Below are 26,533 nucleotides of genomic sequence, written 5' to 3'. Positions count from 1 at the left end.
AAGGATCAATTTAAGGGTTGTCATAATTTGCAATTGGCAACTTGCTTGAACGATATTTCAAAACTTATTAAACAAGATTCCTATCATCTCAAAGAATGTCTACAAGGTGTATTTCAATGTCCGATATAGATTTCAACATCAATTCAACTTTTTTCGAAGATTTTGGCCACGATTAATTACAAAAAGTGCTTAAAAAGTCTGTAATAAATTGTTATAAATATACTAATAGTATATTTAGTAAACTCATGATAAATCTGTCTAATTTCGTTGTTAAATGATCACGTTTCTATTATAAAAGTTGTAAAAGTAGATTTAAAATGATCAATGACAACGATACAATTCTACGTCACACTTTCTTTGTTGTCTTTATTTAAAGAATTGCTATATTTTATTTATAAACAGGTTGTAGGGGACGATTTAATGCTAGGACAGTTTATTTTTATTTAGGATTACTGACATTTTTAAATTTACTATTGTAAACGTGTATTAATCATGAAAACAGTGTGTATTGGGCCAGGAAAACCTTGAGGAGGGGCGAACGGAGAAAGAAGAAGAGTGCTCATTGAGATGACCATAAGACAGGATGACCAAAGGCGAGCATGGTCCAATATTGAAGACTTTGTAAGTATATGTAGCAAAATAGATTATGGCAAACATTTTGATCTCATCGAGTAATGACCGATTTCTATATCGAAACATGCACAGCAAAGTTTCGCAGACATTTATAGATCTATTATACATTATATACTTTATGCATGCAATACATAGATAAATATGTTGTCCTGCTTTCGTCCTGGTTTGTAACATGGCTATTTAAAGCACAACCGTATCATATATATGTTCCCTGTATGCATGGATTATTCCACCAGTGCATAAATAAAGGTATAGTTTATAAAGTGAATATAGAATATATAACAAGAATGTGCCCATAGTACACGGATCCCTCACTCACACTACTATTATCATTTTCTATGCACAGAAGAACGTGAAATTGGGATAAAAACTCTAATTTGGCAATACAATAAGAATGATCATATCAAAGGGAACATGTGTACTAAGTTTCAAGTTGATTGGACTTTAACTTCATCAAAAACTACCGCGACCAAAAACTTTAACATGAAGCAGGACAGACGGACGAACAGACGAACGGAATAAACGGGAAAACATAATGCCCATAAGTGGGGCATAAATATTTGAAAATTAATAGCAATACGCTAAATCGTAGAAGGTTGAAGTTATGGTTAATTGTCAATTTGATTGACTGATTGATTGAAGTTGAAAATAAATATTATTATTTGAAATTCAATGGAGATAATTTAGTATTGTACATGTTAAAATTTCATAGATTTATTCCACGATTAATGGTCTGAATTTATGATGAAGTGCATTGATTGACTGATATAGCGATGATTTCAATCAGGTACTGCGGATGAAGGTAACGGTAATACGGAATTTGACAATGTTCTGATATCCGATTTTTATTCGATGGTCGAAAATATCTGTTTAGTAAGTTTAGTCGTTAAAATCATGATTTCTGTCATTCTCAATATACAAGTTATATATGTTTTTTTTCTATACAACTGGTGAATAGTTTTTCGTCACAAAGTATTATTATAAGGCGTTCTGCATCACAGACAGAATGGTGTTAGTATAAGAGCACCAATACAACAAAGTATTAAGATCACTGGTGCATGCAATATTTGGTATGCATGCCAACCTATCCGTAAACAAACCTCATAAAACAGAATATTACGTATTTTATGAAAAGAAATAAATGCAAACGTAGCTATTCTAGCCTACTATGTAACAAGTCAGGTCATTCTTTATAATTTGACTATGAATGACAACTTTGCTGTTTATAAGTTTTTTTAGTAGTGCAATGCATCAATGAATGAGGGAAACTGGGGATCTTTGATGGTAAGTGAAGTAATATATCTTTCACTTTGTTTGAAACGGATTTTGTCTGGGCCTTTTATAGCTGACTATGCGGTATAGGTTTTGCTCATTGTTGAAGGCCGTACGGTGACCTAAAGTTGTTAATGTCTGTGTCATTTTGGTCTTTTGTGGATAGTTGTCTCATTGGCAATCATACCATATCATCTTTTTTATATTTGTTTTACAACTTAATGCCTGATATATAAGCATGACAGGTTTGGCGCTTTAAAACTTAACATAACTTCACACTAGTTTCATCATTTTTAGCGCGATGGGCCAAGTGGACGTTTCTCATCACTTGACACGGTAAAAATTGAACATAGGGATAAATTGACAGATTTTATCTAATATAGTGCAAACTGTTATTATAATTTAATATGCCAGACGCGCGTTTCGTCTACAAAAGACTCGCCGACGACGCTCAGACCAAAATAGTTATAAAGCCAAACAAGTACAAACTTGAAGACTGCAGTCACGGATACAGGTTTGATGGGGGGGGGGGGGACATTTTATTCCATTTCATGGTTCACTGAACATAAAAAATGAAAGTGCGGATGGGGCATTCTTGTTTGTTTCTATTTTATCTTTTAAAATCTATAAATAAGTCTGGCATGGTCGAAATAAAATCGCTAGTCGACTCCTTATCGGAGTTATTGCCCTTTGATGACGACGTTTTACTTACCATTTTTTTGCATTTTGCTTAATATAATACCAGTGGTTAGAATTAAGTTATACACTTTACATAAAAAAAGATTACCAGCAATGCAATTAAAATTTTGCCAATGTAATAAGTAGATTGTCATTCTTTAAATGCATGAGTGATTGCCCTTAACTGCATGAGTGATTGCCCTTAACCGCATGAGTGATTGCCCTTAACTGCATGAGTGATTGCACTTAAATGATGATTGTTTTATCCTCTTTTGTGTTTTGAGTAAACAGACTGCATGATCATTATTACAAGATCAATAATACAGATATTTTTGTCATGAATTCTATTTTTGACTACATTGTTGGATAAAGTGTCCTTTGTTAAATATGCATATAGACATGAGCGACACCAAGTATAGAAATTCTATTGGCCATATAAAAGAACAAATGTGTGGTAGTGAATCACTAACTGAAATAAAACTGATGTTTAAGGTTTTCCTGAAATATTTACTCTATCATTCGTCATTTCGTAATACATTTACCCAGTTTTTAAGCTCTTTCTATCAATTAAGCAAACCAGGTCGCATTTATCTGCACATTACCGTTCACAGATGTACTGATCCATTGGTTTTGGAACACCCTTTTTTTTGGCCGATCAAAGCATTTTAATGGGAACATATAGTTGGAACCCCCTTTTTACTGTGGGTTGGGAATCCCCCTTTTTCAGATGGCTGGATCCGCCCCTGTGATCCAAAAGATACCAGTGTTGTTTGATTCTTGTCGTAAAAAGAAAAATCCAGTGTAAGCAAAAATATATAATCTGCAAATGACATGTGCTGAAAATGCTGAAAATAAAAAGTATTATATGAATAACAAATCAATTTTCTCCTATCATAAATCACCTTGTCGTAAATAATGATTATTGGAAAACAAAAACATTCTTTGAACTTGAAATTATCAATTTCATGTAAATCAAACTTAATCTGTGTTTAGTAATGAAATGTGGATAACAAAAAGGCCAATTGATGCAAAACAGACAATTATTATGAAATGTGGATAACAAAAAGGCTAATTGATGCAAAACAGACAATTATTATGAAATGTGGATAACAAAAAGGCTAATTGACGTAAAACAGACAATTATTTAGTATATTCCACAAGGACTAACTTGCATGTTTAATTATCTTCAGTCTCATCAATCGACTTGTAAATATATTATGCGTCGCTTTGCAGTTTACTATAAGATCAAGGTTGCTTCTTTTCCTTACAAAGCGATAGTAGAAACTGACAATTAGGCTTTAAAGGGAATTTTATACCAGCCCATAGTTACATCAAATATCATAGGAAAAGTACTCTTTAGTAGATTATATGATACGTAGTGAAACGAAGATGAGACAGACATTATCATAAATCATGAATTTACTAGATAGAAAGAATATACTCGGCATAGTTAGGAATAATCAAACATATACTATTTTAAGGGTGTTCTTTTAAAGCAATGAAACAACTGGTCAAAGGTAAAGTGAGGTCAAGGGACTACCATTTCGACATTCTTTTCAAACTTGGAACTGATCCTTATTGATATCTAATTCAACATTATTTTAGGGTCCATATTGTTGTTTTGTCTGAATGATTTTAAAAACATCAAAACAGAATTTACGTGTTCATCTTTTTGATTAGCAAACTAATGGGTTGTACGGCGATTATTTGATAATCGCATTTAGTAATTGGATGTGCAGTATTGTCTTGTATTCAGTAATCGCATTTAGTAATTGGATGTGCAGTATTGTCTTGTATTCAGTAATCGCATTTAGTAATTGGATGTGCAGTATTGTCTTGTATTCAGTAATCGCATTTAGTAATTGGATGTGCAGTATTGTCTTGTATTCAGTAATCGCATTTAGTAATTGGATGTGCAGTATTGTCTTGTATTCAGTAATCGCATTTAGTAATTGGATGTGCAGTATTGTCTTGTATTCAGTAATCGCATTTAGTAATTGGATGTGCAGTATTGTCTTGTATTCAGTAATCGCATTTAGTAATTGGATGTGCAGTATTGTCTTGTATTAGTAATTGGATGTGCAGTATTGTCTTGTATTCAGTAATCGCATTTAGTAATTGGATGTGCAGTATTGTCTTGTATTCAGTAATCGCATTTAGTAATTGGATGTGCAGTATTGTCTTGTATTCAGTAATCGCATTTAGTAATTGGATGTGCAGTATTGTCTTGTATTCAGTAATCGCATTTAGTAATTGTATGTGCAGTATTGTCTTGCATTCAGTATTTAGTATGGTGGCAGTCATTACAATGATAATACAGAGTTAATATCCGATATTTAAAACATGGATTAATTTACAAATTAACCGATTTTGTTTTTTTCGTTTTGTTTTGTCGACAACTACTTTTCGGCCGCAAAAGATAATTATAATGGTTACTTAACCCATAACAATACAAAAAACAAAACAAAAACACAACCAAAACCAAAACCAAAGAAAACAACTGTTTTTGTGAGTTATCTTTATAAATTTCGGCAACAGCAGTATACCGCTGTTCGAAATTCCTAAATCGATTGAGAAAAAAAAATCAGGGTTACAAACTAAAACTGAGGAGAAACACGTCAAATATAAGAGGAGAGGTACGACACATTTTAAACACAACACTAAAATATAACACACAGAGAGAAAAAAAAACTATAATATAACAATGGCCATTTTCCTGACGTGGTACAGGACATTTTAAGAAAAAAATGGTGAGTTGAAACTGGTTTTGTGGCTAACCAAACCTCCTGCTTTTATAAAAGCGATCTTTGACTGAATTTTCCGTTTACTATTGCGGCATAAGCTTAATTAAATGTGGCAAGATTAATCTAAGTTTATCAAATTAGATCACACACTCATCTACATCATAAAAGCGAAATCAATTTCTGCACCAAATTGTGCAATACTCGTTATTCAGAGTGAAGTTCTGGGGTGTTATTGTATTTATTTACAATGTTGACCGATTTGTTTTGCGTTTACTTGTTCTTTAGATTTTATTTCGTATTTTTGTTTTGAGCTGTACCATATTTCGGTCAATTTAATAATATATCACCTCAGTCGTTAAAATTGGAAAACAAATCAGAAATAAATCATTAAAAATTCTATTTCTGACTTCGATTGAAGGTCAACTGTGATATGTATTGACCAAAACATCTGACGTTTCTGTATACGGTAACATCTGTATATAAAATCATAACTTTGTATTGCTTTTATTATCAATTGTGGCTCTATACATTGTTATATACTTAATTTAATCAAATGATGAATGAACATTTACAAATGTTTTGTAATGAAAAAGATAAAGAATACCGAAAAGCTAACCAGGCGTGTTTTATAAATTGTTTACATTATGTTAAACACATGTGCCCTTTTTTGAAACATTCATAGAAACAAGGCTATTCATGGTAGACATATAATTGAGAATGGAAATGAATAATGTATCAAAGAGACAAGAATCCGACCATAGAAAAAACAACAGCAGAAGGTCACCATCAGGTCTTCAATGTAACGAGAAATTCCCGCACCCGGAGGCGTCCTTCAGCTGGCCCCTAAACAAATATATACTAGTTCAGTGATAATGAACGCCATACTAATTTCCAAATTGTACACAAGAAACTAAAATTAAAATAATACAAGACTAACAAAGATCAGAGGCCCCTGACGTGGGGCAGTCGCAAAAATGCGGCGGGGTTAAACATGTTTATGAGATCTCAACCCTCCCCCTATACCTCTAGCCAATGTAGAAAAGTATCAGAGGCCCCTGACTTGGGACGCGCAAAAATGCGGCGGGGTTAAACATGTTTATGAGATCTCAACCCTCCCCCTATACCTCTAGCCAATGTAGAAAAGTAAACGCACAACAATACGTACATTTAAAATTCAATTCAAGAGAAGTCCGAGTCTGATGTCAGAAGATGTAACCAAACAAAATAAACAAAATGACAATTACACATAAATAACAACCTTTATTATCTTTGACTTACTTAGCAATTCTAACGTTTTATACCCCTCCGCCACAAATTAAATGATATGCTTACTTTGATTGTTCGTTCTGAAGCTTTGTTGCTGGCTTTTTTCTTCATAAAGGTCATACGATACAGTTTTGATCATACTAGACACATACTATGAGCTGAGTTTTGTGATGTGCCCTCTTATTTTGCAATTTTCGCGTTAAAAGGGTAGTCTATAATACAAGACTTCGTATGTACATATCATTTGCATTCAATTTTTTTCATCGGCTATTTTTTTTATATCAATGCTGAACCACGAATCAAAGTTATCCGACAGTATACTTTACGATTCAGAAAATAAGAAAACAGAAAAGTGAAAATACTTTGAAACATTAAAAGTAGGATGGCAAAGCCGAACAGAAATTTACTTCCAAACATGATTTTTTTTTTTTTTATCAATAACGAATATGATTAGTCTCCATATTCATATAGAAAATAATATTTTTGTCTTTCTCTGACTAAGTTACAGCCGATATATTCCCATATAATAAGGACAAATCATCGTATTTGTTTACCCTTTTATTTCTTACGTCCAAACCCCGCGTCTGTGTAATTGAGCTTGATTCGTTATATCAGAAAATTGTAATTCAAATCATATATATAAAATTTTACCTCTTAAACAATGTACTTTTAACAAATTTACTTTTGTTTGCGATATTAAATGTACAGAAACAGGAAAAAGCAATTAAAAAATTAACTAATTTGAATAGTAGTTTAATCAAGGATTTGTGTACATAGTATTACTGTACAAATCCTTGGTATAACTCAATACAAAATCCATTTGCAATTTTAGTTTAAAGGACATTTGATTTTCGTGATTTGTTCATTTGTAAAACCGAATTTTCAACATTTTTAGGCTGCCCTTTCTTTGATAATTGTGATCAGTTTGTAATATATTTTTGCTGCTTTTTTTAATATATCATCATTCGGTCAAATGTTACTGTCATGAAAATAAAAGTAAAAAATATAACATGTCCCTCTCAAAATCTCAGAAATATGACGCATTCCCCTAAAATGAATGACCAGAGTCATAAATATCAAATGTTTGAAACAAGTCAAATATGAACAGTTTAACCATCAAATGTATGAACTTAGTTAGGAATATGACCATTATTTTACCTTAACTGTTTTTAATGAAGAAACTCAAGATTTGTTACTCTTTATATTGTCTGTTCATATAATTTGAACTTAAGCTTCCGAACTTCATTTCTATTACATATAATACTTTTTAACTTTAGTTTATCGATTTCCAAATTAAAACATGATATAGGGTTCATAATTACTCCGTATTTTTTTCATTCGGAACATTGTTGACTATTGTCTGTCATTTCGTCTGTTTTGCCGTTGCGGTTGTCTATAATTCTTCTGTCTGTGAATTTTGATTGTTTTAAACATGTTCTTACTTTTTTTTGTATACTTGTTCATATTAAACTAAATTGGACTTTACTAAATACTGTTGTTTTCTGTATTTAAAAAAATACAGGTTATTTGTATTTTTCAATTAAACCGGTTAGCTAGAGATTGGTTGCACATGTATAAGTCCTGTTCAGTCATTAAAAGAAAAGAAATGTCAACAATGAAAGTGAAATAAAAGAGAACCATTTCGTTGATTGATTCAATCCATAAAAGTTATTGTTTTACAGGTAAAAACTATAATTAACATATAACAAATAATCAAACAGACCTAGATTAATCCAATTGCACGAGGTCGCTATCTTTTATGTTTATATCTGGTAATATGACCATCGGCTGTCTTCGGAGGTCATCTCGATAGTTAATTAGATGGCGTCAAGACTAAAAGATACACGAAATTCTGACATGTTTTATCAAATATATGCGTTCCATTCTCAATTTTATTATTATTGTTTATCGTTTATTTCAAACTTATTCCAATTTGAATGTACGTTTTAATATATTATAAATCAAAGGAGTAGGTCCGGTAAGACCCCTTTTTGGCCCCAAAATATAACAGTTTTTCAAAATAGTTAAAATATAAACTTTAAGTTATTTATTGGACAGTTGAATGCTTCTGCTACATAAAAATGGGCTGTGTTTTACCATACAATTGACTTATATCGGGTTGTAGCACCATTAAGTCATGCTAAATTACTGAAATCTTCAAAATTCTATCATTTTAGTTAAATTTTAGACGGTTTCCGTGTAAAACGAAAGTAGCCGCATTCGTGTTCATCCTTAATATTGAAATGTAAGTTGTATTTTATAATAATTCATAACATATATAAAGGTTGTGGATGAACACGGATGCGGCCACTTTTATTTTTGACAAAAAACATCTGAAAAGTGACGTTTTGTGGCATATTTGAGAGATTTTGCATATTTGAGCTTGAATCGGATCGTTTTTAATGACTAAATCAGTTAAAATCTTTCACATTTACTAATTGAATCAAGTGAAATAGACACTTAAGTGTTTAAAAAGTGGTCAAAATCTTTCGTCAGATGAAACTGAAAGAGGCCAAAATGAGTCCTTACCGGACCTACTCCTTTGAAAATTTGAGTCAAATCGGTGAACATGAATTTTCCGTTAATACTTTTTAACTTGTTCATATTTTTTCTGCCTGTCAGAATATGTTTAAAACAGAACGTTAAGTATAACCAAATTATCTACAATCGATAAAGCAAGGAGCCGATATTTTTGGTCTTCAAAAACCACACGACTCATTAACTCGAAAACGAAAATGCAAAAATATACTTTATTTCTTCCAAGTGTATACCATCTGCAAATGATGTCTTACTACTATAAATGAGTAAAATGTGTTTTAATCGGTCCATTGTCTTACACTTCCTCCCACGTAATACTACAAGAGAAGTTAATTATTGATAAAACACACTTAAAACACACTATAATGTAATATACAATTATTTCTACATTAGCTATAGTCAAACCCGACAAAACCGCTGTCCCCGTGAGACGTAATCTGTGGTTATAGTAGACCTGAAATTAACAACATCTTACACATACACGAAGAACGAACTGTGAAATAGGGTTTATAACTTGATAATGGGGATACATGAAGAAAAAGGAATGGCTAATTATTGTTTTCAATTACGGACGTTATTTCTAAAAGGTAGGAACATCTGTAGATATTGTTATACATGTATAACCATTTCTTTCCCCCCTTTTTAATCTAGTTTTACTTTTTTTAAACATCATACTAGCGGATGATGATTTATTTTTAAATTATATTACTAGTAGCTTTTACTGTAATTATTTATTAAAATAATGATTAATGTGAAGACATGTTTTTACTATGATTGTTACGACTATCAAATACAGAACAAATAATTTGTCCTTGTAAACATCGTAATAGTAGTAATGCTGATCCAGTTCCAACATCAGGTGGGGTCCTCCTTCCTTGGCTTTTCGATGCTAATCCACAACAACCTAAGTGGCCTCCAGTTTGCACCGACTCAAATGAACAGTCTGAAACTGAAAATAGATGGCCAACATTGCCGCCGATATGTCAGCTTATGTAACTGCTGCACTGTCACTGATTGATGTTTTCATCAGAGTTGTTCTCTTCTATCATAAGTCCATTATTTACACAAAATGTCTTAGTTCTACAATTTCCACTTTTCCAGATCTGATCACTCTTCCTCCATATCCAATGTGATGACACGTCTGCTTGTCTACACACTTCTAAAATAAGCTTCTTCCTCTCTGCTCCTACCTAAGGTCATGAGAGCTTGCCATACCGTCTGTTCCGCAAACCCCCTGCACCCTACTTCAATGGCAAGGCAATACGTTCTCCATCCCTTCTGTTGGCAATATTCTACAAAATGTTGGTATTTTGCAGTCATCCTTTCGTATGCCTCCTCCACCATTTGACCCTAAGGGACTGTCAGTTTCATCAAAACTGTCTGTCTAGTTCCCTGAGACCATATAACCATATCTGGTCTTAGCGATGTTGCTGCTCTTTCTGGTGGGAAGCTCATACGTTGCTGAATATCTGCAGTAAATTGGCAGTTTGTTGCTCTTGCAAGGATCCCAAAGCCTTAAACTGTGTTGTCCTCCAGCTTTCACAAAGTTAACGAAAGTGATGTTTTTCTTGACCTTTCTCTTCCTCCTCCTGATGATCTCCAACCTGGTTGAAATCGTTTTTAGTACACTATCATGTCTCCATGTGTACCTTCCATCTTTCAGTACCACTTGACATGACCACAACACATGTTGTAGAGATGCTGGTTTGTCTTTGCATAATCATCTTCGCTAGCCAAGGGTTACGATCCACTCCCGCTCTCTTCACAGAGCGGGAGTGGATCGTTACCCTTGGCTAGCAAAGATGTTGCATAATGTGCACACTGGATATTCTATCAACCCCATGTATAGAGATTTGATGGGATCGGTAATACAGCATACTCTGATCTCAGAAGGGACCGAAGCACAAACGGTACTCCTCCATAATCCAAATCTCACTCCAAGATAAGCCCTGGTCCTAGCTCCTTTCCGATTTAACAAGCTATATTGCTGCTTCACGCCATGATTTTCCTGCTCTCTATCTGTCGTACTTCTTAATGTACCAAATCTCTCTTATCATTCTAATCTGCTGTATCCAATCTTGGTTTAATTGTCATACCAAACCCTTGTATCCCCTGCACATACTATGACACTGTGGCTAAGTTTTGTCTCAGCTTATTTCACTGCTAACTCTGCTTTCTACCTTCTTCCTGTCCGTATCTTCACTCTGGTATCCCTAACTTTGGCATCTTTGTTGTCCCTAATTTTTTTTTACTAATCTAATTAGGACTATCAAATACAGAACAAATGATAAGACAGAATTACTTTTCTTTATAATTTACTATAGTTTAGATTATCGTGAGAAATTGTACTTAAGAATGTATTTCAAACGTGTCGTATTATAGAGAAAAAGATATATACATCATTTTATGCCTTCGCTTCTTAGCTAATAATGTTGAATTCTGTCATGCATATTAGTTAATGATGTTGAATTCAGCTAGGCATATTAGGTAATGATGTTGAATTTAGCTAGACATATTAGGTAATAAAGTCGGGTCAATAAAGTCGCTAGGCATATTAGGTAATTAGGTTGAATCCAGCTAGGCATATTAGCTAATAATGTCGAATTCAGCTAGGAATATTAGGGGGGGGGCTAAATCCGCCTCTGCCCCGACCTCCCTTTAATGAAGGTTCATAATATACAGATAAGCGCTAAAATTATTCATGTGTCATTAAAATTAACAGAGAACAAACAAAAAAGGATTGTTTTGTGGTAAAGGGAGGAGCCGGGCTAGAAAAAAATTATCCTGTCCCAAATTACCTATGACTTTTGATTCCTTTTTGGAAATTCTCAAGTCACGAAATGTTTTACAAAAAAAGAAGATGTGGTATGAACGCCAATGAGACAGCTTTCCACAAAAGACCAAAATGACACCGAAGTTAACATTCAGTAATGATCACATTACGGCCTTCAACAATAAGCAAAAGCCGATACTGCATAGTCTGATATGAAAGGCCCCGAAATGACAATGTAAAACAATTCAAATGAGAAAACTAACAGCCTTATTTATGTACAAAAAATGAACGAAAAACATTTATCACTGAACCACTGAATTACAGGCTCCTGACTGGAATGTTCATGATACATGTACACTAAATGTATGTTCATAATAAAATTAATAGAAAACAATAAATTGGAATTTTTAGAAATAAACGAGGAGGGTTAAAAAAAATTCCTGTCCCCAAGTACCTATGACTTTTGATACTTTTCCTGATATTCTCAAGTCATTAAATTTTTTACAAAATTCTTCCTACAACACTTTACATCCTTTCAAATACGCTCTGAATGCCCGCGATTTCGCGGGTGTGTTCTAGTTTTTTTCAAATAAACAGGACGTATGTTATCACTTATACTATATAATGATATTTAACATACTAGAGATCCAGCCAATTTTAAAAAGGGGTTCCAACCCAGATGAAAGGAGGTCTCGTTACAAATTTAAGTTCCCATTCAAATAGATATAAGAAGGTGTGGTATGAGTGCCAAGGAGATTACTCTCCATCCAAGTCACAATTTATTAAAGTATACCATTATATGTTAAAGTATGGTCTTCAACACGGAGCCTTGGCTCACACCGAACAGCAATCTTTAATGGCCCCAAATTTAACATGCATTGATCGTCTTTAAAGAGAGATGTCACTTGATGACATTATGGTCTTATATATGAACACATTTTTTAAAAATTTCGAACTGTTTCAGTTTTGTAAAAAGTCAAGACCCTCAAAACATGTTGTAAAGAAAACTATATGAATTGATCGAGAATTGTATATGTTAAATGTCAACTTGAGATGTAACAATAACATCAAGTTAGACATATGTTTATCTGACTGGCGGTCAGAGGATGACTGGTATCCTAGGACTGGACAGTAAGAAGAAGGACGGGATGTCCGAACCGGTAAGCTCTTCCTATCATTGTTTAGTTTAGGTCTCATTTGCACATACTCAGTGTGAAAAAAACATGTACTTTTATTTTTAAGGCTATTTTTAGTATTTGAATATATTAATTGATATAAAAATAAACAGATTTGAAGAGATATAAGTACAAAAGAACAAATCAAACATTCACAGTGGAAACAAATAATGATATATTCAACAATGTGTAAAGAGTCAAACTTTTAAGAAAAAAAAAGGTCTCAATAAAGTCCGTGACTAGATGAATTAGTTATTTTCAATAAGGTCCCTGACTAGATAGATTAACTATCAATACTTCAGGCGAGGTATACGTTATTGGGTCGCGTATTTCGTCATTTTTGAAATTTTGTATGTATATAGAACTCGTTGAACTGTATATGAATATCGAATAAAAAAAAAATGACATACAATCAATTAAAAAAATATCATTACATATTTAGAATAAAAATGAAAATTGGAAAAAAAAACACTTTTAAATGAATTTAAATTCCGTTTCTCGAAAAACTGTCCGAAGACTTTATATTAAAGCAAACTCTGTCGAAGGAATTTCGAAAAGGTCGTAATACGTATTAAAAAAATAGAGAAAGTTAATTGATCACGCGTGCATTTAAAACAGTATTCGATTTATTTGACATATTTCTTACTAGGTGTATCTTAGCAAGTATAATGCTACATATGATTTATTAATCATATTATAAGAGCATCCGAGTTTTCATAAAAGGAGTAGGTCCGGTAAGGACCGATTTTGCCCTCAAATTTCAAGTTCATCTAACGAAAGATGTTGACCACTTTTTAAACACTAAAGTGTCTGTTTTATTTGATTCAATTAGTTAATGTAAAAGATTTTAACTGATTTAGTCATTAAAACGATCCGATTCAAGCTCAAATATGAAAAGTCTACCAAATATGCCACAAAACGACACTTTTCTGGTGGTTTTTGTCAAAAATGAAAGTGGCCGCATCCATGTTCATCCTCAACCTTTATATACGTTATGTATTATCATCAAGTAAAACTTACATTTCAATATTAAGGATGAACACGAATGCGGCCACTTTCGTTTTACACGGAAACCGTCTAAAATTGAACTAAAATGCTAGAATTGTGAGGATTTCAGTAATTTAGCATGACTTAATGGTGCTATTTCCCGATATATGTCCATTGTATTGTCAAAAACAGCCCATATTTATGTAACAGAAGCATTCTTCTGTCCAATAAATAACTAAATCTTTACATTTTAACAATTTTGTAAAACTGCTATATTTTGGGGCCAAAAAGGGGTTTTACTGGGCCTACTCCTTTCACAATGCTGCCCAAATAACGAGTACTTCCGACTTAAATGATAAAACCGTATTGATATTTTTTTAGTTTTGACGCTGGACTACATGTTATACTGCGTTCATTGTAAGTCGGAAGCATTCCTTATTTGGGCAGGATTTAAGAAGTGGATTTGCATAGTTCATATTCTACACTGGTATTTTGTGAATGCATTCATTTCGGACATAAACATGTTGTAAACTAAAGCTTATTTGTTATTTATTTTTATTAAAATGGTAGCTTGATATTTTCAAATTGTTATTCTTTGTAAAAGACTGTTAAAGAAACATTTGACTATATATTGTATAGCCGCGTTAGCTGTTACAATTGCCCATATATTGTATAGCCGCTTTAGCTGTTACAATTGCATATATATTGTATAGCCGTTTTAGCTGTTACAATTGTCTATATATTGTGTAGCCGCTTTAGATGTTACAATTGCATATATATTGTATGGCCGCTTTTGCTGTTACAATTGCCATTATATTGTATAGCCGCTTTAGCTGTTACAATTGCACATATATAGTATGGCCGCTTTAGCTGTTACAATTGCACATATATAGTATGGCCGCTTTAGCTGTTACAATTGCCTATATATTGTATAGCCGCTTTAGCTGTTACATTTGCATATATATTGTATAGCCGCTTTAGCTGTTACAATTGCATATATATTTTATAGCCGCTTTAGCTGTTACAATTGCATATATATTGTATAGCCGCTTTAGCTGTTACAATTGTATATATATTGTATGGCCGCTTTAGCTGTTACAATTGCATATATATAGTATGGCCGCTTTAGCTGTTACAATTGCATATATATTGTATAGCCGCTTTAGCTGTTACATTTGCATATATATTGTATGACCGCTTTAGCTTTTACAATTGCATATATATTGTATAGCCGCTTTAGCTGTTACAATTGCATATATATTGTATGACCGCTTTAGCTGTTACAATTGCATATATATTATATAGCCGCTTTAGCTGTTACAATTGCAAATATATATTGTATAGCCGCTTTAGCTGTTACAATTGCCTATATATTGTATATCCGCGTTAGCTGTTACAATTGTCTATATACTGTATAGCCGCTTTAGCTGTTACAATTGCCTATATATTGTATGGCCACTTTAGCTGTTACAATTGCAGGGGCGGGTCCAGGTAAGGGCGTATTGGGCGTACGCCCCCCCCCCCCCCTTTAAAAAAAAAAAAAAAAAAAAAAAAAAAAAACTATCGTTATAATCTGCTAGTATTGTATCGAATAATGGCAATTTATCATATTCATTAATTAAACACATACTCTGATTTCTTTTTATACTGTTTTTCCAATCTGATGGGTCATCATCAATCGATTACGCCATGAGAAATCCACGTAAAATGGTTCTAATGAATCCACTCTAGTAATTGAAAATGAGAGTCCGTCAGTATTTTTCTGTGTTCATTTTAGGTTTTCCGTCAAGGTACATATATACTAGCAATACTCAGAACGAAAGAACTTTATTCTTCAGTGTTTATTTGTCTTGTATCATGTGTGTCGTTCAACGAAACCGTGCCGAACTTAATAAAAAATAGAGGGATTACTTCATAATTTGATGCTAAATTGTTGAAATTCAGGAGCTTCTGAGCTTCCCCATGGACCCTCAACCGTAATCACGCCTCTCGTTCATAAAATCCTGGCCTAGGAATTGAAATGTTAAGTAACTCCTTATACCCTTGAGTTTGGAATTTTTCGTAATTGGTCTACTGCTGTTAAGATCCATCCAATCATTTTAATATACCATAGACAATTAATGGAGAGAACTCGGCATAAAAAATGTCACACCCTGACACTTTAACTATAAAATATACATGCTCCAAGTCAGGAACCGTTACATTAGTGCAATTCTCTATTATTTTATGTTTTTAAGCCAAAAAAGGTCCAAAATTTTTTTTGCCTCGCTTCGCTCGGCAAAATATTTTATTCTACGCCCCCCTTTCAAATATCATGGACACGCCCCTGAATTGTCTATATATTGTATAGCCTCTTTAGCTGTTACAAAGAGTACAACATTATATTATTGTTTGTTGTCTAATATTAAGAGACTGAGTGGTTAAAAAGAAATCGTTTGTTTGAATCGACTCTTCAAACTTTATTAAGATTTAAAACGTAGTGTATATGATTTAATACGTAGTGTTTATGATTTAATACGTAGTGTATATGATTTAATACGTAGTGTTTATGATTTAATACGTAGTGTATATAATTTAATACGTAGTGTATATGATTTAATACGTAGTGTATATGATTTAATACGTAGTGTATATGTATATGATTTAATACGTAGTGTTTATGTATATGATTTAATACGTAGTGTATATGTATATGATTTAATACGTAGTGTATATGTATATGATTTAATACGTAGTGTATATGTATATGATTTAATACGTAGTGTATATGATTTAATACGTAGTGTTTATGATTTAATACGTAGTGTATATAATTTAATACGTAGTGTATATGATTTAATACGTAGTGTATATGATTTAATACGTAGTGTATTGGTTTAATACGTAGTGTATATGATTTAATACGTAGTGTATATGTATATGATTTAATATGATTTAATACGTAGTGTTTATGATTTAATACGTAGTGTTTATGATTTAATACGTAGTGTATATGATTTAATACGTAGTGTATATGATTTAATACGTAGTGTTTATGATTTAATACGTAGTGTATATGATTTAATACGTAGTGTTTATGATTTAATACGTAGTGTATATAATTTAATACGTAGTGTATATGATTTAATACGTAGTGTATATGATTTAATAAGTAGTGTATATGTATATGATTTAATACGTAGTGTTTATGTATATGATTTAATACGTAGTGTATATGTATATGATTTAATACGTAGTGTATATGTATATGATTTAATACGTAGTGTATATGTATATGATTTAATACGTAGTGTATATGATTTAATACGTAGTGTTTATGATTTAATACGTAGTGTATATAATTTAATACGTAGTGTATATGATTTAATACGTAGTGTATTGATTTAATACGTAGTGTATATGATTTAATACGTAGTGTATATGTATATGATTTAATACGTAGTGTTTATGATTTAATACGTAGTGTTTATGATTTAATACGTAGTGTATATGATTTAATACGTAGTGTATATGATTTAATACGTAGTGTTTATGATTTAATACGTAGTGTATATGATTTAATACGTAGTGTATATGATTTAATACGTAGTGTATATGTATATGATTTAATACGTAGTGTTTACGATTTAATACGTAGTGTATATGATTTAATACGTAGTGTATATGATTTAATACGTAGTGTATATGATTTAATACGTAGTGTTTATGATTTAATACGTAGTGTTTACGATTTAATACGTAGTGTATATGATTTAATACGTAGTGTATATGATTTAATACGGAGTGTATATGATTTAATACGTAGTGTATATAATTTAATACGTAGTGTATATGATTTAATACGTAGTGTATATGATTTAATACGGAGTGTATATGATTTAGCTTCATATTCCTAATCTCCCTTTAAATGCCGGGATGTTTGTCCGTCGTTCGAAATCGAATTTGAATTCATGACGTATTTTTTTCTGATGAACTCAAGTTGCGATAGTGGAGTTCTTTTGGTTTTTGAATGAAATTAATTTTGACGACTGAATAACCGATTTAAACATAAGATTTAAAAAATAATGAGATATCGACCACTGACCAGATTCCTGATTAAGTACAGGAATGTAAACATGTAGTTATATCGACTAGTGGAACAACACGTGTTTAAAAATTAAAAAAAGTACATACATATTAATTAAAAATTGTAACAGATGAATAAATCATTAACAAAAAAGACATGAACAAAATCCAGCAGCGGGTAAAAGTAAACTCAATGACTTTCAGTAACTGACTATGCATCAAAGCTGTCTTTCACTCAAATACCTACGAATGTTCATGTTAATAGATTTTCTTGTTGCAACTAGTACTGTACGGTAAATAAAAGTCTCATTTATTGCAATATTCATGGTAAATTCGTGATCAGAAATATAAATATAGACAATTTATAACCATACACTCTTTCAAAACGGTTTTATATATAAAATAGATACATATGGCTACATGTCTCTAATATCAAAACCATTTCTACACTACCAATATATAATATACAAACATTATTATCAAATAGTGAACTAATCAGTGATGAGGAAAACGAAAATATTTTTAAAGTTGTACAAAGATTTATTCTAGAAACAGGGAGATTTGGTCTTTAACAATTATTTTTATGTCGATGTCGATTAAGATGTTGAAACTTTATTTGATGTAACCTTATTTTCGAAACATTTACATATTTCTCAGCTACATGGACTATAATTATGAAAAAACGAGTTGATCACATTTTTCGATCAAACTGACTTCTGAGAAACGGGCAAACCACAGAATAAACATGTTAAATAAGAATTGAAAATTATAGCATACGAGTTTCTTATACTACATTCCTAGTTTTGTAAAAAAAATTAAAGGGAGACGAATTTATTTAAGTTTTTCTTGTTTCCGAATCCCTGTATTTTTATTGTATAAATAAATTATATTTTGTGCACTTTTTGATGCATTCAAAAATATTGTAAAATTGTATATTCTATAAGCTGTATTGCTTCTGAATAAAGTATTATTATTATTTTGAAATAAAATATTGTTTAAACTTATATCAAGTAGAAAAAACTGAAACATTTTAATAACATTTTTGCTTTGTTTCAGTTATCCGTAAAGAACTGTATGGAAAACTTCATAATTTAGTTTTTTTTGCGTAGAAACGTACTTTGAATGTGACCGTATCTCCATGATTTCTTTCGCATTTGCAATCATGTTTATATTGAACTTGAAACAACGGAAATATTGAAAATTCTTTATCGCGTTAAAAGTTATTTTCCCTGAAACGTTACCGACCATATTTTATGTTTTAAAATTACATAATTTAAAGGCAGCTTTGATTGAATGATTGATGTTCAACGCTTTTAAAAGCTATATATGATCGCGGCCAGATTTTCTTTGAAGAAACGTGAAATGAAAAGATTTTTTTTCAAATATCAAATATCAGCTTTCATATTTTGATTAAATAAAATGAAAATAATTTTACTTGCAAATTTTATTACATTTGAAAAAGAAGAAACGTGCAATTGAATGCACATCTGTTGTTAAAGAATACAGAATTAGACATGCTTAACATTGGCCCTTATAAATATTGTGAAAAATAAATTAGGAGAAAACGACAATGCATCCTTTAGACTATTACAATTGCATCAACTATTACAAAAATCCTATGTATTTTATATTCTAACTTTGTTTTGATGTTAAGATACTTCCTTCTACTCTTGTTGTTTAAACAATTGTTTATTAAAAGAAAATCCCCTTTGTTAGTGGACTGGAAAATTAATTACATGGTATTAACACATGGCAAGAGTAAAATCTCTTTGTTCTTACTGTGGTATAATCTGGATAATGCACACCTAAGGTGTGCATTAACTACCTCAGATAACTGCACAGTTCAAATCTATTTTTACCTTTAGGGGCGGTTCTTGGATTTTGAAAGGGGCGTTATTCTATCAAATTAAAAAAAAATCCCCGAGTGTAGCGAGACTAAAGACAATATTGACGTTTTAAAGCTAAAACACGATACTTTGTCAAATCCAAGGGTTAACGACCTGTTCGCCCCCACCCCCGAATCTGCCATCTGCCATGAAATTACGAAAAAGATAAACTTCGTACAATCATCGTAGTTTCAAAATAGGAAAAAGAAATGTTTCTCATTCCTTCATTTTTTTTTAATTTAAGCTGGGACATAAACTATTTTATTATATTTTGTGTACAACGTAAATCTATATCAGTGTTTTAAAGTAAAAAAGAAAGTTAAACAATCTTTGTTAATTTCTGATTGTATCTAAGAATGTCTGAATATAAAGAAATCAATCTGATTTAGATTAGTTTCAGACTCAATGGAATTTATAACGACTTTTTGAATATCCGAATATAAAGGAACTATTTTTGGATCGAATTTAATGAGGAACATATTTCAGTTTGTTTTAAAACAGGGGGATAAGCTGGAGATCAATCAGACTTCATTTAGATGGACGTGTCTTAAAACGCAATACAGAAGATAAAAAGAGATTGGGGGGGGGGGGGGGGGTTGCGGGGAGTAAAAGGTTTTGAAAGAGAAACGTATTTTCTGTTTTTATACATTTTAAATTTAGGTAATATAATATCTTCCTCGTTTCTTTTTCTCTCTAAGCATATCATTGAGAAATTCAAAAGCAATTATTCTGATTTAAACTCAATAACCCTTGCAGTTATGTTTTTTTTTATTTATACACCGAAAGTTCACAGTTTGTGAAAGTCTTAATCGTCACCAATTAAATAAAAATGGGGAATAAATTTAACGGAAATATTTTAATCAACAAAACATTTTTTTTTATCATATACCCAAGCGCCTGTGGAAACGATACCAAAAAAAAATTGACCATTAAATCGCAATTTTAGAATGAGTCTAAATATGGAAAAAAATTATAAATTTTAAACTTACCAAAGTCGTATTTTCGCCTTGCTTTATCCTACAAGAAATTTTCCTAGGATCCGTGGATTGCGAAATGACGTCAACATTTCTAAAACGTTCACGTAATTTGATTGCGTCATGTGTTAAAACAGTTATTGGCCAATCAAATCGGTATATGGAATTTAATTTGCACAGCACGAGATGACCCAATAACCCGAACTCCTACGTCGTTCGGGTTATTGTGTCATCTCGTGCTGTGCAGATTAAATCCCATATACCGACTTGCTTGGTCAATAACTATAACTTAATCTTAGTTCAGAATTACATAAAAAAACAGGTTATTTTTTTAATACCATTCAACAGCTTTGATTACCGTAAATGGGTCCTATCACAGATTTTTTTACAAGATTTTGCATCTAACTATGGAATGTTGAACTATTATAACTAAAATCGAAAAAATAATGCATTTTTCCACTTTTTTCACCGAAATTCTATCGAATGAATGCCATCAACTTAGGAGAAATTATTAAAGAAATTAAATCCTGAAATTGGCTTTTAAACTTTTTCTTAATATCTTAAATATTAAAAAAAAACCCTATTTATAGATTTAAAAAAAAAAGTGCTTTTAGTGTTTTACACGAAGACCACTACTTTGACTGGAGTGTACTCCCACTGCAAAGCAAAGACGGTCTGGCTACAGAAAATCGAACTGTGGATATGGATAACAACTGTCATATTCCTGAATTAGTACAGACATTTTATCTCGAAAATGGTGGATTAAATCTGGCTTTATATACAGATAGATAAACATCTCACTTGTATAACGGTCGCATCAAATTCCAGAAAGAGAAACAAAAAATTAATAGATGTTTTTTTTCCAGTTTAAGTGGAAGATCAAAATGTAAATTGTAACAAAAGCTGTGAACTAGTTCATTTACTATTCCTTGTTTATTCTTTAAAGGTAACTTTCGTCCTTTGAAGTTAAATGGTTACTCCGTTATCATCTTCTCGTCTTGTATTCATTTTGCATTTAATTTGCCACTGGACGTTAAATATCCATCAATAAAAATCATCATCTGGTATACCAATCGTAGACATCTAAGGTTTATATCGATCTTAAATATCATCTTACAATAGAAAAGATAAACCATAATGTACATATATATACTAATCAATAAAGACTCACAGAGCAGACGATTGACAGATTAAAGAAATTAAAATATAAAGGTAAAATTTTGTACGTCATTTTTTCTCTAGTGGATATCTTATTTATATAAGTTATAAAAAGCACAGAAGTTATTTCTTAAGATATATTCATAGAATTCTATGATTAAAAAAAACCCCACTGTTAATAAGATTTTGTAAGTTTATCTTATACATTTAGATAACTATAAATGTAATTTGTGTGTGATAATAGCTCGAACCTAAATACTTTGACATAATTATATTTCCCCATTGAATCTTTCCATTTCTCAGATTTGATAACGCTGCTTTTAAGGTCTCTATTCCTTTTTAAATATTTGTCATACATGTTAAGCCCCGCCACATTCTTTAAGTGCCTATTCCAAGTCAACAGTCTGTAATTCAGTGGTTGCCGTTAGTTCATGTCTGTCATATTTGTTTTTCGTAAAACCTTTTTGTTAATTGATACGCCGTTAGTTTTCACAATCATAATGTAGGAGCCTTTTATAGCCGACCACATCGTGTGTGTTTTCTCACTGTTGAAGGTCACACGGTTGCCTACAATTGCTTGTATCCACTTCAATGGAACTTTGTTGGATATCTGCCTCATTGGCAATAATTTCTTTATTGTAACTCTGATTTTTATATAGTATATACTTTTCATTTTATTTTTGTCCAAAACCATTTTGTCAGGGGTGAAACACCGTCACCCTCACAATGACTTAGATATTCTCTCAATTATATAAGTAATGGTGTGGGGTACTATTATTTTTTTTTTAGATCTGTGTGGATCTAAAGGTTGAAGTATACGAATTAATTGTGTTAAATGTGAGGAGTTGGAGGTTCATGGAGTTTTTGTTTTTTTTAGGGGGACGGGATTTGTTGAAAAGAGGCATTAATGTTTTTTGGGGAATATATTTGAGGAAATAGGGATTTATATGGGTTTGTCTACACTGTTTTATCTACTTATTGATCTGTAGGTTGAGGAATCATATTGTCTAAACCGTTAAAGTGTATGTGTATATTTTGGAGTAGGTTTAGTGTTATGGTGTATTAAATTGCCACTACTATTGGTGTCTTCTTGTTAAAATGTAAAACAGCAAACACGCCGACATCCAAGGAAAATTCAAAACATAAATTCCTTCAGCAAATGACAAAAACCCTAGAATGCACAACACAAACCCTATTTAAATTGGAAATACTGTTTAATAAAGTTTGATGATGCATACATACCAAAATTAAAAATAAAGGAAAGAGTGACTAGGGATTAGAAATATGGTTACTTTTGTCTTCTTCCGACTGGCAATAAAACCCTCGCAAAAGTGGGGCGTCCATTTGACTATCTGGGATGTTCAAGTACTCAGCCACGTGCGGTCTGAAAGTGGATGTTACATCAGATGCCTGCACGTTAAGAATTTTAGTTAAAACTCTTTAGGGGTCCGTATGTGATTTGTTAAAAGAAAAAAATTTCGGTCCCTATCCAAAATATTCTTGTTTTCAAGTTGCAGTCCATATTTCCACGATCGTCATCCACTACGGCCTTTAATACATGTCCTGCCTATAGTATTTACTGCTGATTCGTTCCCGGAATTGTCTGTTGAATGTCTTATATAGTTTGAAACAGTTGTGTTCGTCTATATTTATTTGTAAATGTACGAAAATGAATGGATTTGAAGACACATTTTCGCACCAGAAATGAATATTTAATTATATACTGTCAGTTCTAGAATATTAATTCCGGTATGATAAAAAAAAATATGCCTTTGATTACTTTAAAACCATCTGATTTCAGTCGGAATTTAACATTGGTCATCTCAATTCGATTACCTTTGTCGCTTTCGCCGTTCCGGCTCAAGCGAGAAAATCAATCTCTTCGAGGTGATCAACGATAATCTATAAGTACATTATTGTGCTTTACTATAGAAAAGGACACGTCATCAAGGGCGGTCTCATTGGGGGGTTCCGATCCCGGATCCCGCTTACTGTTTTGTCAGATTACCTTATCCGCTCACACTATGTACGTAAGCAATTCTCATTGTTTTGTCATTTCCCGGGTCCCGCAAGAGCTCATTTCCCGTTTTCATGACACAATAATTTGACTTTCACGCTTACGAAAAATCATCAATCCCGCGTCACGCTTAGACCCCAAATGAGACCCACATCAAGAGTTGACATGACCTAGTACATTTTTTGTAACGTGCCGAAATTATTGTAACAATGGGATTACTCCATTGCTTGCTGTTTTAGTCCTCCGGATATAGTGTACCTTGTAGGAAGTTACTAACGAGTTGAACAGACAAGTGAAATAATCCAATTATAAAGTTTAATCGTTTGTCAAAATATTTACAGAAATGTTTAGCCCTCGTGATTTCGTCTTTAAGTATTAAACTATTGAATGAGAATCCCCAAATATTATGTAATGTTTCATTCATTTTTTTCTGTATGAATTAACGGTCCATTTCTCCTTATATCAATATTTATATTGCGATATAATATTGCTGAGCTTGTTAAAAAACCATATATATATTCTTTGAAATTGAAAATGGAAATGGGGAATGTGTCAAAGAGACAACAACCCGACCAAAGAGCAGTTAACAGCCGAAGGCCACAAATGGGTCTTCTTTGTATGTTTGTTTAGCAGAGCTTTCGATGAAATTTGAGCAGATACATTTTGTACTGACAGTATTCATGGTATTTTAATTATTTTAAAACAAATGTAATTCTCATTGTTGAAGGCAGCACTATGACATCTACTTCATTTGGTCTCTGATGGATAGTTGTTTTATTGACAATCACACTACATCTTCTTATATTAATATTAAATGAACAACTTTTTGTACTTTTATTGTTATGCACTTTAAAAAATAAATTGCTTAACTCTACCATTGGGACATGAATAAACAGACGACAGCCGCGCGTGACGAAATCTTGAACTTAGTCAATATTGACTTATACAAACTCGCCGAATCAAAGGCCCAGAGCTTGTGTTTCCAATGCAGCTAAATCATGATATCACTTTAGTATTAAGTAACTACAAATTGACCCTTCTGGATGCAGCTATATAGATTTACACCTTCGTTATGTAATATAAGCATATCTTTCATCCATCAGCCCTTTGAGTTGACACTTAGATCATTGCGAGAATAGTATCACTGATTTCATGATAAATTGTAAACTATTGATTCCGTGGAATATTACAGTTTAACATGATAGATGTCGGAAAGCGCAGAACTATTTTTTATTTTTTGTCTTCATTAGCCATTTACAATTGTAACGAAATTTGACATTTAAGACGTGCTTTGATATTTTTAGTTTGAAGTTTCTTTGAATTTTAATAATTAATCAGCTATATATATATAGTAAAGAAGTAATATTGACAAACTGTACATTATTTTAGAAAGTTATTAATTTGTTTGTGAGTCACTTAAGAATTGAGCCATAAAATGTTTGTTCAACATGATTTTTCAAAATAATTACCCAAGACATAAGTCAACAATAGACATACATATTTCATAGTTATAAGTTCATTAGTCAATGCATCATTAAAGACATAATCTAAATGAAACATATAGACAGTAAAATTTCTTTTGATGAATTAAGTAATTGCCCCCAAAAATAAGGTTGAAATTTACTTGGTAATGATAAACTTATCCTGTTTTCGCTTGACATGTAAGTACTGTACATATTATCAGGTCAATGGTAGAAGGGAGATAATCCCAATTGACGTAATAAATAAGGGAGATAATTCCCATTGACGTAATACAAATTTGTACTGAAATTTATTAGGACAATATCAGCCAATCAAATTGCGAGAAATTACTCTAAATCAGGATAATTAGTATTACTCACCGGCATACCTCAATAATATATTTATTTTAATGTACATTGTAAGTTAAATATGATGTCGTTTTATTTTGTGATGATAGAAATGATATTTGATCTCATTTATTATTTACCATGAAAGATGGTGAAACGTGTGACTTTCACAAAAGAATTATACTACAGCAAATGAGTTCCTCAAATACATTGAATCGATGGTCAGCGAATTAACTACGGAGTGGAGATTAGCAAGACCATATACTAAACTAAATCCCAGTTGTAAAATTTTGGTCAACTCATCTTCAGAAACCAAAATGGTTCCAGACATCTGTTAGAACTCCATGATACATTTATGTTATCCTTTCAGATCAGATTACCCGCTCACCCACCCAAACTATTGTTTTGCACGTTCACACAACATGCAAACATTATGTAAACATATGCTTAAAGAAACCTAACCACTGGCATGAATGTGTATATTGTATCTGCTCAATACACCAAATCTTTTAAGATTACTTATAATCATCTGCCAAAGAAGACCAGCTGAAAAAAAAAA

General features: G+C 32.0%; 1 protein-coding gene across 3 annotated transcripts in view; it reads left to right on the top strand.

Annotated features, from left to right (window-relative positions):
- Nucleotides 1–382: 382 nt before the first annotated feature.
- Nucleotides 383–26,533, top strand: part of LOC134720603 (small conductance calcium-activated potassium channel protein 2-like) — a 52,949-nt gene continuing 26,798 nt past the window's right edge. The window contains exons 1-2 of one of the 3 annotated variants that reach the window (XM_063582952.1): nt 383–621; nt 9,525–9,718. Coding sequence is in view for 2 of the 3 variants with exons in the window: in XM_063582947.1 (XP_063439017.1) it covers nt 568–621 (54 nt within the window). In the remaining variant the exon portion in view is untranslated. Of the gene's footprint in view, nt 622–9,524; nt 9,719–12,951; nt 13,065–26,533 lie in introns of those variants that run through there. The other 2 variants (XM_063582947.1, XM_063582948.1) reach the window with 2 other exon arrangements.

The sequence above is a fragment of the Mytilus trossulus genome, chromosome 6 (assembly GCF_036588685.1).
Source record: "Mytilus trossulus isolate FHL-02 chromosome 6, PNRI_Mtr1.1.1.hap1, whole genome shotgun sequence".
In the NCBI taxonomy this organism is placed as follows: domain Eukaryota; kingdom Metazoa; phylum Mollusca; class Bivalvia; order Mytilida; family Mytilidae; genus Mytilus; species Mytilus trossulus.
This window is presented reverse-complemented; position numbering and strand designations above follow the sequence as displayed.